This window comes from Lagopus leucura, unplaced genomic scaffold, assembly GCF_019238085.1.
Source record: "Lagopus leucura isolate 7727_CA_CO unplaced genomic scaffold, USGS_WTPT01 Super-Scaffold_100157, whole genome shotgun sequence".
Lineage (NCBI taxonomy): Eukaryota > Metazoa > Chordata > Aves > Galliformes > Phasianidae > Lagopus > Lagopus leucura.
This window is the reverse complement of record NW_024962334.1, coordinates 42143490-42161878: the sequence shown is the minus strand read 5'-3', so window position 1 is coordinate 42161878 and position 18389 is coordinate 42143490. Positions and strand designations below refer to the sequence as shown.

The 18389-nt window shown below is 38.3% G+C and overlaps 1 protein-coding gene across 1 annotated transcript in view; it reads right to left on the bottom strand.

Annotated features, from left to right (window-relative positions):
• The window catches only part of LOC122189779 (receptor-type tyrosine-protein phosphatase N2-like), a 104967-nt gene that overhangs the window by 22123 nt on the left and 64455 nt on the right, over positions 1-18389 (bottom strand). Inside the window, exons 8-11 of the mRNA XM_042889155.1 lie at positions 10041-10160; positions 8778-8944; positions 2778-2831; positions 672-736 (exon numbers count right to left, since the gene is read on the bottom strand). Of these exons, the coding sequence (XP_042745089.1) occupies positions 672-736; positions 2778-2831; positions 8778-8944; positions 10041-10160 (406 nt within the window). The remainder of the gene's footprint in view (positions 1-671; positions 737-2777; positions 2832-8777; positions 8945-10040; positions 10161-18389) is intronic.

Sequence of the window (18389 nt, the reverse complement as noted above, 5' to 3'; positions counted from 1 at the left end):
ATCTCTAGAGAATCCACAGGCACTGCTTTTAACAGAGAATAGTATATGTTTACCACAGGACAGATGATTTCCTACTTGATAAGTTAACTAAGTTTTCCAACATTGAACAGACAGTGGCAGAATTGTGAACTAGATAACTTATTTTCAGTCTCATGCAAAGGTCACTGCAGCGTTTTTCCTCCTAAAAGACAAATCTGTACACAAGGGAACTTGTCTGGTACCACCTCTTCAGTGAAATACAGTGATAACAGGGAGCTGCACAAAGAAAAGGAATTGTGCTTGACCATCATGTCTGGATAGGTGACAGCAGACTGGGCAAAGGCCATGAGGCATCTCAGGACCTAGCCCACATAATCATTAAGCAAGAACTGTTTAGCCTCAAAGTACCTTCTTCTAGAAACTATGATAACTATGCTCAATGATGAAAAGTTAAAAAATTCAAATAGTTCTCAACAGCTCAAGAACATCTGTTCATTCAAAAAGCATTTGCATTTGGGTTTGCTGTTTGAAATCATTATGAAAATAAAAACTTAAGAACATTCAGGAAAATAAATGTACAATTTGCCTCTAATTTTTTCTCAGCTTTTCTGTGAATATTGCTCCCCACGTTGCCATGGCAACACAAGCACATCTTTCAGTACAGAGGAAGTAACAAGCCTTTTGATTCTCACCTTTAGCCATTTTATTGAGAACCATGTCAATTAGAATGTAGGTTCCACTTCTTCCTGCACCATCACTGCCAACAGAAAGGGAAAAAGAAAAAATAAGCCTATCAATGTGCATCTCAACTCAACATAAGGTTACCTGCCATTATGTTATACTCCCACACAGAAGGCAGAGGACTGAATGAGGGTAAATGTAGGGTACTGAGGAGAGAGAAAGCTTGCCCTGAATTAACACTAGCTGTTTGGGGAAGCTTAGCCTGCATCGATAACAGGGCCTGGTTTTATTTTATTTTTTTTTTAATCAAGTTGTGTTTATGCAATAAAAACATTTTAAACAGAAGTGGAAAAGTCAGTAACCTTAAAACAAGACGGCATTTCTGCTATAAAGTGTAGATATAATGTGCTTACAGTCACCTGCATACGAGTTCAAGAACTACAGAATAAGCCTAACCTAAGCGTTATCTAGAACTGTCCCCAAATGTTGTGGATTATACTTGAACAGCGTGGCCAGTGGGATGCATGCAGAGACCTGTCTGAGATCTGAAATATTTGATTAACGATGGACTGCAGTCTTTCTTCAGTGTAGGTCACGAGTGATTTTTCTCTTTATTTTTTGCTTTAACTGTTGTTTAGGTGCAATGACCAGAAGAAAAATTATCAAGTAATTGCTGAGAAACAGCTTTAACTTTTTGTACCTTAAGTCATTCCTCAGAGATGTGAGACCAAGCCTTGGGATGGGAAATGCTCCCTAATGTGAATGCAGCTTGAGTCCCTTTCAGACAGCAATGTGTAATTGCCAGCATGATGCTCTGTTAGAGCTGTTGTTAGCAAACATAATTAAGACTTTAAGTAAAAGCTTTTTTTCCTTCCTCCTCCAAAATTTTTTCAAAGGTGCATGTGTGACCAATTAGACTGTATGTAGGTTTATTAATTAAGCCATTATTTTTATTGATAGCTCAATTTGTGTACAAGTATAAATGAAAGGAAAAATAATAGAACAGTGTGAAGCATGTTATTACGTTCTGTTTATAGACAGGCTGTGAAACTTAATTTTTGTTAAGTCTGTGTAGACAGGTTTTTTTTTCCCTCTTTCAGTTCCTAGATCACTGCTTAGAAAGAGGTAATGGTAATATATTTCTTTCCTATGGCTGTAAAGGGAACAAAGACACAATCTCATTAGTTAAGCTGAACAGCAAGAGACAAAATGGGGATCGAGTCCAATAAAAAAAAAAACTATTGAACGAACAGTAGACATTTTCATCCATTATACGAAGGAAGGTGTAGGAAACTTAAATGGCTCTTCATTTGGTGTATTTCTTTTCTCAGGCTTCCTAAAGGCAATGCAAAGGAGCTTGCTCCAGGCTGCTCTCATCTGCAGAAGGCCTCCTGGCATCTGGTGAAGGCAACTGCCGAGTCACCACCTCAGCATATTTACACCACATGCTCCTCCTCTTCCCTCCCACAAACAGCGGAATGCCACATGTCAAACAACCTGCCTCTCAGTGGGGCTGTTTTTTTCTGCCTTTCCTGTCCACAAGAGTATCTTGAATAAAGAAGTACAACATTCTTCTTCTAATTTAGAATCCCTGAAACCAAACATTAACATTCCTAGAGCAAAGTTTTCCATTGACCTGCCCAATAGATTTTGTTTGCATCTAGGAGTGTCAGGCCAGAAGTTTACTCAATCTGTGGATTGGCTTCCATTCCCTAACACTGCCCTCTCCTTACCATGATCACTAAAAGCAAGAGAAGAAGAAAAAAACTTTACTGAGTGTGAATAAAATAAAGGAGGGAACACATGGAAAAACACTTCCTTAGAAGGAGATGACTGAAGAAATTGAAGTATTATATGCATATGTAAAGATGGCTATACAGTGCTACTTCAAGTCATAACATCCATAAAATCACAGGAAAAAATAATTTTATTACGAAAACAAACCCTAAGCATTATTTAGCATTAAGAGCCAGACGATTTATATTTAATATCTTCATCCTGCCCTAATATCTGTATAGTGGTTCATCTAAAGCTTTCATTTGCTTGCTTTGCTTACATCTATATTAACTTCTTGCTCATAGAAATCTCTGTGAAGCTATTTTAGAAATCGTACTTGCCTGCAGTGAACAACTACTGGACAAGAGCGACCCCTGTAGCACTTGTTTACTTTCCTGAAAAAAAGCAGACACAAAAAATTAATTAAGCGTATTACATATTGCTTCTTCAGACACATATCAAAAATAAGCAATATGAGAAAGCTAATATTACAGTCCTGAAATAAACTAATTCATTATCTCCTGATAAAACAAGCAGTTGTTACATACGTAATCTTGTTTAAAGTTTGCTTCTGCTTGGCTGTTGCAGAGGTCCCAGATAACATCCCCTCCTGGCTAGGCAAAGGAAATGATCTCCTTTCTCCAATGTCTCAGACGTTAGCTCCAAAAAGATTATCATGAGATGTTTTAATTTTAAAGCCAACTTTGAGATCACAAGCTTACTCAAAGAAAGACTGAGGGGCATCAAGCTGAATCCAAAATTAAAAATGGTGATTCTGGTATACTTTACATAATGCGAGCTGTTTGGTAAAACCAATTCTTTCCATAAGAGCAAATAGTAAACGTTCTGAAAAGCTTCTGACAAAAATGTAAAACGTATTCCATTTATTGTAAAAGTAAGTCAAGCAATCTGTAAGATGCACTGCTTCGGGTCTAATGCAAAGGTCTTAAACACTTAATATTTATATGATGGCCTCCTCCAGCATTCTAGCTGAAGATTCTCAGTGGTGAGACTATATCTGAAGCGAAACAGTAAACGTACAGATATGAAAGTCGAACAAAGGCACCTAGTCTAAGAATAGAGCTTGCAACGTTGGCTTAAATCTATTTATACTGTCTTACAAAAACCAAAATCCCAAATCTTCTCTTCTGCTCCAGAATATATTTCGCATATAAAGTATGTTACACATCCAAAGCCCATCAAATATGCACACATATGCTAACAAGGCAAGCTGAATAAAGGATCAAACAGTGAAACGCTTCCTCAGGAAATCAAAACCTTTCATTTTCCTTGTTGAGATGCTTGAGCTTACTAGATCTAGGTCTCCTCTAAAATCACATCATAAGGCAGCTTTTGAGGGATGCCCAGCCACCCTGATGGTGCCCAGCTTAGTGCAAGTGCTGCAACAGATCCTAACTGCTGAAATGAAGAAGCGAGCTGCTGGAATCTGGTGACTGCTACAATGTTGTTATGAATTTTAAAGCACAACTAACCTCCTGAATCATTCAGTTCTTTCTTGGCTTTTCATCTATTCGCTATCATCTGTGCTGTGAAAGCATGCATATAACATTGCTTACAGTATAGCCTGAAGATGCCTAAGCTTCTAAATCTGACAAGGAGTTTGGATACCTGGAATGAAATCCAAACAGGCTACAGAGATGCTGATGACGGTGCAAGAAGCTGGAATTTCACATTCTGCTTTTTACTATCTGAGATTCTAACCAAATGTGATAATAATATTAAGTTCTTATAATAATTCTGTTTAAACATTAGAATTCATGATTTTTTTCACAATCCTTTCTCTTCTGTTCTTTTATGTAAATTCATACTTATATTCTGTGTGTTTTTATATCCCTTGTATGCAAGCAATTAATGCCATAAAAAAACTTTCAGTGAGTTAAGTGACAAGCAAGAAGCACCTGAACTTGGAAATTATATAGGACATGTATATGCCCATGAACACAGACATACACAGGCACTATCAAGCAAAACACTTCTATAGTTTCAATGACTTAAACTGCAGTAGAGTTTTAGCATGAATGAGTCACTTGACTATTCATGCTTGTATCTGAGGATCAGCTCCTTCTGTACGAGGGCTACTCCAAAAGTAATGCCACCTATTTTTAATAAAATTGTTGGCCTTCAGCATCATAGGTGAATGTTGGTGGTGTGGTGGTAGAAGCTGAGCCTTCCCACCAATATTCCATTCCATTCTGTTGGTGTGTGTGACAGATGGCAGCAGAGGGGCAGCCTGACAAAACATTGTCTGATATGGAAGTACATGTAAAGCAAAGGTGTGGAAGTGAATTCCTCCATGCAGAAAATACTGTACCAATTGCCATTCATCGATGCTTGCGTTGATCAAACAGTGGGTGTCAGCACACTGAGGCAGTGGGTGGTGCACTTCAGCAGTGGTGACAGCAACATGAAAGACAAACCACGTTCCAGACGGCCATGCAGATTTTTACAAGCATGGCGCGCCGGTGCTCATTTGTCACTTGTGCAATGGTAGTGACTATGTTGAAAAATAGAGTGTTGCAGCTGAGAATTGGCTCGATCGAGTAGTGTTATTGTGCTGTCTGTATCTGCTGCAGTTCACATGGGAATCATTAGGAGACATTAATTTTGGAGCAACCTACATACAATACGAAAGTCTCACTTTCATTTTTCACATTGTACAGTAAACTATTTTTAAAATGTCTCTAACATCAGCTGATAAAACGAGTCTGCATTCCCCACAGCAGCTGGCTATCCTCCCCCCATCACGTGCACTAGCGAAGGGTAGTTTCTGCATTTAGTAGATTACACAAAGGCTAAGAACTAGAGGGGTATTTACCATTTCTTTTTCTGCTTGTGTGGCTCCTTTGTTCCTTGGCACCGCTAATATGATAGTTGCATGTTGTGACTAGCCACCTACCACAGTCCTAATATACTTTCAGTGACAAATTGAACTAAACCTATCAGAAAATCAGACAATCAGAGACGCACATTAGGGAAAGACACCTTATGTTTATCAGTTTTATTGAAGGGTTTCAAACATTTTCATTATCACACATTTCAGAAAACACGTTAAAACAAAGGGTTTCAATCCAGCTGGTTCATAGCTTTCTCTGTATATAGTGTAAGTAAATATGTAGAACTGCAACAACATCTCACTTCATTCTTAGTTCTGGCTAGTGAGTGTGAGCTGAAAATTCATCAATAAGCAAAGTTCTTGAATGTTGAAGAAAATATATATTTTATATATATATATATATATACATATACAAGAAGAATCAACTTAGAAAGAATGATTAGTAATACAAACCAACCCTTGGCTCATTGAGTGAAAAAGAAATCATCATGCAAACCATCAGCAAGCAAAGGTCAGAGGTCGTTAGAGGCTCAGAAAAGGGGTTTCCCACATTGTCCCTGCAGCAGAGTCACAGTTTCCAATGATCACTTTTGTGACTATGCAACTGGGCTCATATTACTAGCTGCAACATCACAAAAATGACACTGGCAACCGCTAATTAGCTGGCAAAATAAGAATTTGTCCATTTTTAAAGTGAGCAGTGTTAGTAAATGCCATTGCACACAGCAAGAAGTGATAGCATAATAGATATATAGTTTAAGCAAAGCCCTCACATGTGATGCTAATTATTTTTTAGCTTAGCAGTCCCTCTTTATAGTGTAAATGTGCTCCCTCTGGGCCCAAGAAATATTTAATTACACATATCAGTGCATGACTAACAAGCTAGTCCAGAGCAATAATGATTGGTCTATTGTTCAAAATGAAATTAGGACTCCAGAAGCATTTAAAACTGACCAGTGGTTTCTGCACTAGCCTCACCTCTCAGGGACTGTCTTTTGTACAGATTTTTGAGATATGTAAAATAATCTCTTTTTGGCAATTTATACCTGCATTATGAAAGTATGATAGATTATTTCCCAAGGTTTAATGTGTCTGCTAGATTCTAAAACACTGATACATAGCAAGAGAAAGGTAAGCTTTCCGTCAAAGAGGCTTGCAAAATTTACGTGAATAAAGATTGTAAGGTCCATATTTCTACAGACTCTGGGCAAGGTAATTTTGGGAATCCAATTTTTCTTGGTGATGAATTATAAAAAATAGAGGGTTGGTTATGTATATGCTTAATTTCATATATGTATGTGAATATATAAATATACACACATGTCCATATATATATACAAACACACTGAATGCACATAGAAACATAGGTTAAAGGAGATGAGAGCAGCCCCTTCCGAGCACCACCTTACTGCGAGTATGGCAGCGCTGCCAGACATTTATTCTGTGGGCTTTATGACTCAGCTGTTGTAATCCAGCAGAGCTTGTACTTTAAATAGGAAGCTTCAGGTGCAAACATGTATTGTATAAATGAATGCCAAATACATTCCCTTTTTTGTCCTTAAAAAACAGCAACATCAGATGACCAAGAAAACTGAGATTCTTTGACCAGTCATTGTGCATGCCAAAATTCCTTTTCAGAAGGAATTTTACTATGCATTCTGTATTATGAGTTCATTATACAAAATCTGCACGTAGCAAATGATTACAGTACCCTATGCTGGACTGCAAATACATATTAAATGAACACTCAGAATTCAATTAAATCTTAACAGGTTCATTCCCATATTTGCTTTAAATGGTAAGAATAGCAGCTCAGCTACTTCTCTCATCTAGTTATAGTTTTGCTTTTTTAAAGTATTGTTCAACACATCCTCAGCATGGCTCTTTAACCCTTACACGGTATCTCCAACCAGCACCTTGGTGATGCAAACTGAGACACCTAACCCTGCAGTTCACAGATAGATCTTAAGTCTTAACGACTCAAACAGGAGTTGAGGTGCTCCAAGCTTCAGATGTTCTGGTTGTATAGGCTGATTTATAGTCAAGTGACACCAAATTTCCCACTACCTTCAAAAAGCAGAATCAGACACTGTGTTGAACCAGCGTGGTAGCTTTGCACAGCTTAGCAAAACCCATTTAGCAAAAATTCACTACAGGCAACTTCTTCAATACCACCAGCAAAGGAAAACCAACTTATAAAAATCACATTAAAATCTGTATTTGAACCCAGAAAAGAGAACTTCAGAAAAAATTCGGTTACAGTTTCAACTCCAACCTATGACTATGCTTCCTTCCTTCTTCCACTATGGTTCTTGTGGTGTGATTGGAGCACGTCCTTATGATCTTACCTAGCCCCAGCTCTCAGTGACTGCTGTACTCTGTCACTTGACTTGCAATGGTTGAGGTGGCTCTGCCTTGAGAATGCTTGCAATACATTAAAAAAAAAAAAAAAGACTACTGGTGGATAAATGGTGGCATTTGGCCCTAAATTTTTAAGGGCAAAATTGCGCCAGCAGACAACTGAGCAACCAGGTCCTGCTTGGACATAAACCAGCTTATCACCTCAGATGCATATCTCTGCATCAAAGCTCCAAGCACTGACTGAAAGAAATAAGATTGGACCTTCTGGGCCCTGAGCCCTGTATAATCACTTTGGGGGGTTGTGGATAACACTGTAGCACAGAAAAGAAAATGGGAGATCCCAGAGGCTGCTCATGGATTGAGAACCAACTCTTGAAACCTCACAGAGATTCTTTTCATTAGTCATGAGCACACTGCAGTGGATTAGCGGGTACATGCTAACGCCTACACGTGGTGTGCTGGGCATGGTTTGCAATCAAGTGAAGATTACTTCTCTCCAATATTTATCATGCACGGCTTTAATTTTCAAATTAAAACTTAGACACAGCAGACATGAGGGAAGGTGACAAGTCTTCACAGTTTTGCCTTCGTCTGTATTTTAAAGCCATACTGACTTTCTTTAAAATCCTAGAGGGCATGCTTTGACAACATTTTCATCTGCTGTCTCCAATTTCCCCTTTTCTTCAACCAAAGAAAGTCCAGAGGCCTCACAAGCAAACACTACCATGGTAATGCCATTATTGCCATGTGACTCCAGTGTGATTTTCTCCTTAAGCGTGCTCATACAATGCACTCTGTTTGTGAGATGCCTGCAATAAGGATCATAGGAGAGCCACACGGAAGGCCTGGAAGTTCCAGACGGCTAAATACTTGGAAAACAAAGAAGTACAGAAGCACTGAAGAGCTGTACAAAGAGAAGAAGGCAGCAATCTCTAAATGGGAACTGAGCGTATCTATTCGTGAGGCAATAGCAAAAATCAATCCATTGCAGATTTTTATGTTAGTTTATCATTGCAGCATCACAAGGGTGCCCTCCCAGAAGAGAATTATCAGTATTACAACTAGTTTAAGTTTAGTTTCTCAGATTTGAATTGTCTTAAATAAATTTCCATACTTTGTGCTTTACCTGCGGAAATCCAGCAGCGATCTTGTGGAAGCAGGAACTCTCTGATCATTCCAGCTGAGGAAATGGAACTGTGTCACCGTGCGGGTCTCATTTGTCTGCAGGTTCTTCAGGTAGAAGCTCCTCACCAGGAAATCCTCGCACCAGATGTGCTCAGAGACAAGGTTTACCTGCACCCCAGAAAACAAATGGAGATCAAGAATTGCAGTTGCAAGCCACAACTTCAGAACTGCAGGTGTAAGATGCCCTGGATGAAGGAACTGCAGGAAATTTTATTACCAAATTGAGCATCGCTGTGAAAATAACTTTCTCTAGCAATCCGTTGTGTCAGGAAGGGGTTAGCTACCTCTGCTATCTCGTTGGGAACACTAAAAAAATATGCTGATAGTTTTAATGTGAAAGGAAAAAACACGAAATTGAAACCTGACACTGTATGAATGCAAAAGGCACTGCCTAAAAATACACCAGCCTGCCAGATGCTGTGCACACAGAAATGCCCACCATGCATTGCTCAGCCCACCAGAGCGGTCTTAGAAATCTCACAGTGGAATTCATGTGAGAAGTTAAAAGTCAAATTTTCACCTATGTAGAAAAATAAGCATAAAAACAGAACTTATTTTCAGAGCTGGGTCTTCTCAGAAAGGAAGCTTTTTCACTTGTTAGTTTAAATAGCAATAGTCCTTGATATTTTCCTATTTCTATTTGGCACTGTGGTGTTATTTTCTTCCTCTGCTCAGCCAGACAGCTGGAAAAACACGACAGCCATTGTCAAGGCTACATTTCAACAAAACTGATGACACAGTATTTTGGGCTAGCAATGTATAGCAGAAAATAAAAATGTATATTCATTGTTGTGACTGAGGCAAATGGTAAAGATAGATAGCATTAATTACGAAAGCTATATGGATGCTTTTCTACAAACATACACATATGGCTTTCCTAAGGCATAATTCACTAGTTCTAAAAATACTATTAGTCCTATAAAAAATAAATATACATTTCTGTATATCAACCACTTGCAAGACTGTTTTAAAGACAAAAAAATCATTGTCCTTACTCCCCTGTAACTCAGTTCACGATGTTAGTAGGTGCAAGCCACCAGGCAATTAAAACCACCCAAATTTCTGGCAAACCTACGACTACTCAAAGACAAACCGAGGCTACTTAAGATGTACAGGTTAGACCAGATGAAACGGCATTTTGCCCCATATGAAATGAAGCCATGCTCTTCCTGTCCTGCTTACACCCAGTGCTTTGTCTCAGTACCTCGTAGATGTGGTAGAGGTTTGACCCTTCGTCGGGCCAGTAGTGGTAGCACTGCTTGACTCCGCTTTCCGTGAGGGGTGTCAGCATGACAATAACGACACAGCCGTTCTCCCAGACCATCTGCAGACAAAGAAAGACACCATAGCCACACTGTGACTGCCTAATTACTGCGTGACATGTATAATTACTGCACTCAGACACACAATCAAAATTTATTCCATTCACAGGAAATTTATTTCATTTTCATTAGACACTTTTACTCTGCAGCTGCTTTCAAATCCCTGAATAAACCGGCACCATATTTTGCAGGCATCCATGAAATATTAAAGAATTTCCAATGATTTCAATTCACGTCTTCTGTAAATTCTCTCCTTGTTCCTGGTATTGCGTTCAAATGCTTTTCTACCAAACTTTTAGATCCACAAAGGAAGCACTGAACAATGCTTGCAAAACATGCAGCTCCTTGGTGTTTGATGCTGAATACCCAAGGAGCACAGATATGCCATTAGCATTGCGTTGACCTGCTAAAGTCCCATTTGCTGAAACCTGTGTGTCCTCATCCCTGATTCTTCTCAGCTTTCCACACAGCCAAAGCTACAGAACTGCTGCATTGCTGAAAGAGGCATAAGAGGCACAAAAGTTGCACCTCAGCAATAATAAGGAAATAAGCAAAGGGCAAGGGAAAAAAATAAACTGACCAAATATCTTCTTCCAAAAACTTTTCAAATGGAGAAATCATCCTTTCACACAATTGGAAAAGAATTATTGCAAATGTGGAAATACTTTCTTCTTCATTCATCCTTTTGTTTCTTCCTGTTCCCTCCTTCCTATTTTTTTTTCCTATCTTTTTCTTTCAACCTCTCCCCTTTTTCCTAACCCTTTCCTTCCCTTCTTACATTTCTTTTTTTTTCTTTCTCTCCCAGCAATACGAGGGAAGCCCAAGCCATGCTGCAGACAGTGCCCTCTCAGACACAGGTACAGCACAAATGAAGGGGAGCTGCATCTTCACAATCAGCATGATCTCAATAACTCAGACTAGCCACAGAGCAGAGCACAGGAATCTCAGTGGAAGGAGTTGTGGCTGCCTCACATCAACAGCAGAACAAGATGCTCTGGTCTGGCGCATCTCTGTTCCAAACACAGCCCATGGCTGAACAAAAAGGCTCCTAGGAATTAATACCAAGCAGCATAATCACTAAAAACTGTTATTATTATGCTGTACATTGATGTTATATTTGCATACAACTTTCATTGTCTTTTTGCTCGCATATGAAATTACTGAATGAAGAGTAAACGGCTCTTTTTGTGAAGGGTTATGTTTATTTCACAGAAATATTTATAAGCGACTGTATTGACATGTAAATTTTGTAAACAAAAAAGGCCTTTGTCTAAACTGTGCAAAGATGAGATGATACATTCAATTCAAGGATTATTTTTTTTAATTACATATCAAATAAAAAGGTTTCCTATTCATGGATAATGATGTTGTCCTTTTCTTTTAAGAATAGCTTGAATATATAGAAACAAATAACATTTTTTCTTGCTTATTTTTTCCCCATTTTGTAACATAATTGAAACAACTTTTAAAAACAGCTTAGAATCACTTGGAAGAAATTGATGTAGGGTTTGCACAGAATAGGCCTATTTATGATTTTGGAGAGAACCACATGAAAAAAAATTGCAGTTGAATACAAGGAATAAAAGTAATCTTAATTCTCTTTTCCTTCCCCTTGGAAAGATTTTAACATGCAAAATACCCATATAATCCATCCTCCCACCCTCCTGCTAAAAACTGACAGCACTGCAAGAACTGCAAAATACTTCAAACTGATGGACAACTTATTTTACAGACTGACATGGATTCATCAGTTGTATTTTCTTTTGTCTCTGCGTTCCTTTTGGGTCACAGCTGGCAACCTTCACTTTATGTAAGGAAAACGATACAGATTTCATTCATTCTGTCGTAGTTTCACCTTTTTTGAGTCAGCAATTAGACTACGATCAGAATTCAAAACATGTATCTTACTTTAAAACTAGCCCCACTAAATCAGTACTTTCATCACATAACAATTTAATGTGCCTCTAGAAGGTATAGAAGCTCATTGAAGCCATTACGAAAATGAGGAGAAACACAGTTTTTATGAGTGTAATAAAAATACAATGATCTAGACCATAAACTAATCATCGAGCACTCTGCTTGTGCCACCCAAGTGTAACATTACAGAAGCCCACTTGCTTAGAGAGGAATCCTTACAGTTTGGCAGCCCCGCTCATTGGTTCAAAGACACAGCATTTCATTAGACAGGGGCTGTCTGCATCTCTGAAGATTTCATCAAGCATAAATCCAAATGAAAGTTAATTTAAACAAACAATTTGAAAGTTACTCTGGAGTATAATATTTTTTTTCAGTCATAGAGTGAAAATGTCAAAGTCAAATCTACTAAATCAAGGAGGTAACACAATCTAGTGGCAACATGCCTGTTTCAAGCAATTGTTAGTGCATCCTGTGCTTATCACTGAGATGGGATATTCAGCAAGACTCACAGGCTATGACTTGAGCACTACTGCTCTTTTTTTCTCCTCAATAACTTAGATATTCAACCATTAGGTGGTTACCCGGATTGCTTTCCAAATGAAGCAGATGAGGGATGAGCAAAAGGCAGCTCACAGAGTTTCACACAGTCTGTTGCTCCATTTGTAGTTGGTGATGGACTCAGGAACAGCTCCCACCACCCAGCATTCAGCTGTGCTTTAGATGGTGTGGATATGGCCATGTGCTAGAAAGTGGCCCTAGTGACTGGTACCACGGGCAGGTAGCATAGCCTCAGGCCATATAACGTTCCAAAAGCTCTGGGAAGTGCCTCTGGTTACCAAAGGGAAATTTCAACTGGATCCAAACAAGGAAGGATGTTCCACTGCAAATTCACAATAGTTTACGTAGTTCTGAACTTTGTATGATTGCACAATTTACAGGAAGCCACTTCATGCAATATAAGAATACAGAGAATGTAAGGTTCTCACAGCCAGAGCCGAGGCTTTTCTTTTTAGCTATCTGTGTGGAGCCTCACAAAATTAAGTCTTAGACTCTAAGTGTTAATTACTGCTAGGCAAAGAACCATATTAAAAAAAAAATAATAATAATCAAACATTAGATTGCTTAGCACAGTTAGTTTTAAGTTTGTAATTTACAGTAAGACTTGAGAGGAGAAGAAATGTTGAATAGAGACTTCTCAGAGTTTTAATACAAACACTATGCTGAAAAAACAGAGTAATTTTGTGTGACTTGCCTACCTTCAGCCTACATGCTATGTTAAGTATCCCTAATGAGGTTCTGCTGTACACATCATTCTCAAAACATTTCTCAGACAAGAAAAAATGCCATCCCTTCCCATTTATTGCAAATTAAAGGCTGAATCCTGCAGCCCAAAGACGAGCAGTAAGCACATTTGACATCTGCAGGATCCCCTGTTGACAAAACCTACCACGTGTAGAGACCCCACGCTGCGGCTATGCAGTGTGCCAGTCCCACACAAAGGACTTCTGCGTTGGGAGGAATTAAGTTTAGTATAAACTGCAAAGGAGCACCAAACAGCTTTTCCAAATGTCAGGAGAATCACTGGTACAACCACCACAAATTCAATAAAACACCAGCTTTTGAAAGTTAGTAAGTATGTTTTAAAATTGTGTTCGTTTGTAAATTAGATAGCTAATATGAACTCTTTTTTTAATTCAGAAACTTGATCACTTTGAAGCTTCAATTTATAATGATAGATCCAACCCAAATTCTCTTTTTTTTAGCCATTTTCTTCCTTATTTTAGTGATGGGGAAATGACCAGATATGTGTTCCATTCAGACACTGTTCTTTTTGGCCAGGACTAGTGGAAAAGGCCTCTACAATGCAATGATTTAAAGTAGAAAATAACTGGGATAATCAACTAATAAAAATAACCTTTTAAGCACACCAGTTGCATTTTGAAAGAGATCTCCAGAATCAGTCTTTTAACTCCCCAAATAGTTGATCACTGCAGCTGTTTGGATAAACAAGCAAACAAAAACCAAATAATTTCTAATGATGATGAAAAATTAACATGGATAAAAACAATTCCTAAAACAACAACAAAGTAATGTATTAAACCTTACATGAATAGATTACATACATCCTCTACACATCTCCACTGTGATTTCTTTCAGGTTCTCCACTAAAAATAGGAAATGTGTTGTGGAAAATGTTATTTATTGAATATTTTAAAACCAAGACCTGCTGTCCATTTACGAATCCATAGGTGTGCCAAACAGCTCAGTAAATCTGTAGTTTTAACAATTAGCTGTCAATAATCTATGTTTAATTAAAAATTGCAGTATGAAAGGCATTTTAAAACATGAAGTGAATGCAAATTGCTCCATATACCACCTGTGCTACATTTCTGCTGTTGCAGCAACACTTCTTCAGAAACCATTGAGGAGGGCAAACTCAAGCTGGCTGCGTGTTGCAGTAACTCCTGCTGTGCCCAAGAAACATGAACTACTCTTCTTCTTCTTCACAGGAGATTGATAACTCGAGCTTTATGAGTAAACGATTTAAGTATTTAAATACTTCCTTTATTATTGCACTGCTGACAAAACCACCCTAAAGAGGGACAGTCTCACAGAACTGCCAGGAATTAACTTTTCACTTCAGCATCTGAGAGACGGAATATAAAAATGAAAGGGACAGAATTTTTGAAAGGACCACTTCTAAGTACTTCCTCTGACCTGAGCCGTAATTAGAAGTGAGCATGGTAAGCTCACACAGCTGTACTGAACGCTTATGGAATTCCTAATGCTGTATTTTATTTCACGTAGCTTGATAAGTTACTAGAGCTCTAGGGGCTACTGTTCTGTGCCTCTCTCTCCCTTACTGTTTTTCTCTTATTAAATTAAAATATGCATATTTTACACATTGAATTACTCTGTGTCTTTTCATGCGTTCTTCTTTCTGAAGGTGAAAACTGAGTAGACATGCAGAAAGTCCCTTCCCAGGCAAGGAAAATAAAACTTTGGAGCCAAAACTGCTTGAAAGCAGAATGTTCTGCAGAGAAGAACAAAATACCAAAAAATAATTTAGTCCCTAAATTAATTTCAGTGCTCCAAATACATGCTGAACTGGGAGCATCTAAACCAGCAGTGAGAGCAGGAGAGGGTCTGCTACAGTTGTGCTTACTTAACCCACAGGCCCAGAACACGGATTTTGCAAGGAGAAACATTAAGCTACAACCACACGGACTTCTGGCCTTGGGGATTTTCCCTTGGAGATCCTGATGAGTAATCCTTTTTTCACGGGAAACAATCACCAGACACTACTTTCTTTTTGTTTTTCTGAACTTCAAAACTGGAAGGGAAAAGCTAGTATTGGCAAAAAGACACACAGATTTATCATATCTTCAAGACTGCAATTCAAGGACTGTGTTCTTAACATGCTGGTATGATCTGGGAGGAAAATGACAATCAAATTTTGAACTCTGACAATATTCTCTTGAATACGAAAATACTATAAAAATAATTTTAGACTAAGAAATGCAGACTGGGGCAATGAAAAGCAAATGAACTCCGTGGGCTCAAATCAGGGCTTTGGTCTTGGGACTCTTTCTGCACTTTACATTTAATAGTCATGCAATACAAATAGAAAATAATCAAAAGAGCAGCTGAATGTCCCAACCACAGCAGCATAAACCTCTGTTTCAGCTAGTAGTAGCTGCTTGTCTTTAAAAAGAAGAGTGAAGCATAGTCTCAATTTCAGTAATATTTCATGTATTAGCCAACAGTAGAGGAAATATGTAATGAATGTAATGAAAAGCATGGGTTTGATTCAGAACATGTAGGTGAACGTTCTTTTTTCCTCCTGGAAGTATATCCTAACCTGAAACGGTCAACACCTGCATTCTGTCCTGGTTCTATGATGAACTCAGAGCTGTTCACACGTGATTCCATCACTGCCAGATCTCCAGAGGTAAGACTCTGGGAGAACGATCTAGCCTGAGCTATGCACCTTTTCAGGTAAAAGATTGGGAATTTTCTGGCCCAAACAAGTGTTTATTTAATCTTACGGCTTATTGTTGTAGGTGCTTTTAACCTTATTGCTTCTCTGCAAAATCAGGAGAGTCATATTTCTCTATTCCTTTCACAGAGGTTTATGGTGTTCATATACTCTGCTGATTACATTGGTCATGGATACAGGAAATCACAAAAAGGCAACAAATACTTATGTAAATAAGCATCATATCTGATTTGATTTTCCAAGGAAATAAAGAGGCATACAGTAGGCTGCTTGGCAGGGACTGCCTCATCCCTCTCACTGTTTCCCCTACTGTGGTGAAATAAAATCAAAAAGAAGTGAAAGTGCGCTTCTCCCCAGAAAGGGGAAGGGCAGATGTTGGCAGATTTATGAAAGCAAGGCACAACGTGGGACACTAGCAATTCCAAAAGGAGAATAAGACTGTGTTACCCAGAATAGAAAAAGATAGAAAAGGCCTCCTACAGAAATCTCCATTTGGAGGCCATGAACTTTAGCAGACATGCAGTTTATAGAACTGGTGTAATTAAGAACAATATTTTTTTTCAGTCAGTTCTAAATACCCAAACTCCTAGGACTGTTTCTTGCGTATTATCCCTGGTTCAGAATACTTCAAAATTTAAGGCATGTACTTCATGTCAAATACTTCATGGAATTATAACCCAGCACATACGGAAAATAATAAAATTTTATGCCTCCAGAATTATTCACAACATGGAACTCCTGCTGCGAAAACTTGTTATAGATCAGAAATGTTCTACATCCTCTTTCTTTTGAATTATGTTCAAAGAGATGTTGAATTTTCATAGTGCTATGTGAAAGAGCTGAGTGAAGCTGCTGGACAAAATCATCACCTTTCATTCAAGATAAATGCAAGAAACAAGCAAACTCTTTTAAGAAGCTTGATAACTGAAATTACAGAAGTTATCATCAAAAACAAGTGAAATAGGAAGCATATGGACCTGTGAGTTTTTCCAGAAACTGATATGCTTAGTGCAGAGAGAGGCATTAATAAAGGCAAGATTAATCAAGATAAGATGGAAGAACATGTAAAAGGAATAAAGAAACCACGGCACGGCTGACAAACTAGTATTGTGGTCCTGGTATAAGAAAAGCCAAAAGAAAGGTTGGAGCCAAACACTGGGTGAATGAGGTTTGGAAATAAAGAATTCATTTGATTCTGCCTCTATTTATTTCTGTTCAAAGAAATAAAACTCTGTACTTCTTTTGTAAATAAAATGGAATTGTATCAAAGCAAAAACCTGTCCTGATGATGAATTCTCTTTCCAGCTGAGAAGAAAACAACACACAGACCCGGCAAATTGTTTAACCACTCAGGTAAAAATGGATTAAAACCGTGTGAGAAGAGTCATCCTGTCTTCAAGAAATGGAACTGTCAGGTGGAATTCCCACTGAACCAAAATAGAATCAATGAATGAGGTATATCTCAGAAATAGTAATTGGTAAAGAGAGATGAAATCAAGACCAGATGAAATTAAAAGAAGGCCTAAATCAGCTGGAGGCTTTTCAAAATTAATTAAGTAGTGGCTGGAAAATTTCCAGAACAGTCTAAGAGATGACATGCAGGCAGAGATGAAATCTCTGCTTGAGCTACAAACACAGGGAATCCAGACAGATTAGGAAGCCCTGTGGCAAAACAGATCAATGAGGTGACTGACAACACATCTGCTGCAGGCTAGAAAGTTTTCAAAGAAAAAGGTAAATCAGGGAAGTTGGAACTAACTTGGGGCTTGCTGGCTGACAGGAGCTGTGGTAACGATGTAAGGAGCTGCAGAAGTAGACTGGAGGGAACTCTGATACCTGGAAGTGCCTTTGCATCATCAGAAAAGCCACAGTAAGACTTTTTTTTTTTTTTAGCATTATTCTTCTTATGACATCAAGTTGATTTGAAAAACATTTAAAAATAATCCACATACCCCCACACTGCTGTATCTCCAGCTCAAAGACTGCTTCTTTGAAATAATAACTTCCATTAAGCAAATCTCTCTCCAGCTAAGATTAAAATCCAAATTTTACAGAACAGAAACACGCTCAGAAAACGCTACGTCTGATCAGCAGCTCTAGTGGCTGAAGTGAGATGGTACTAAGGAACAATACTTGCTCTTCTTCCGTATCTTACCACAAATAATATTTGTAAAAAAAAAATAGTGAGAAGATTGAAACTTGTCCTCTTTCAGCCTCATAAGGTACTAGGCCTGGATCTGCTTATCAACGGTAAACAAGATGAGCTTGGATAAAGCATCATCAATGATTGATTTAAAAGCTTTGCACACACTGG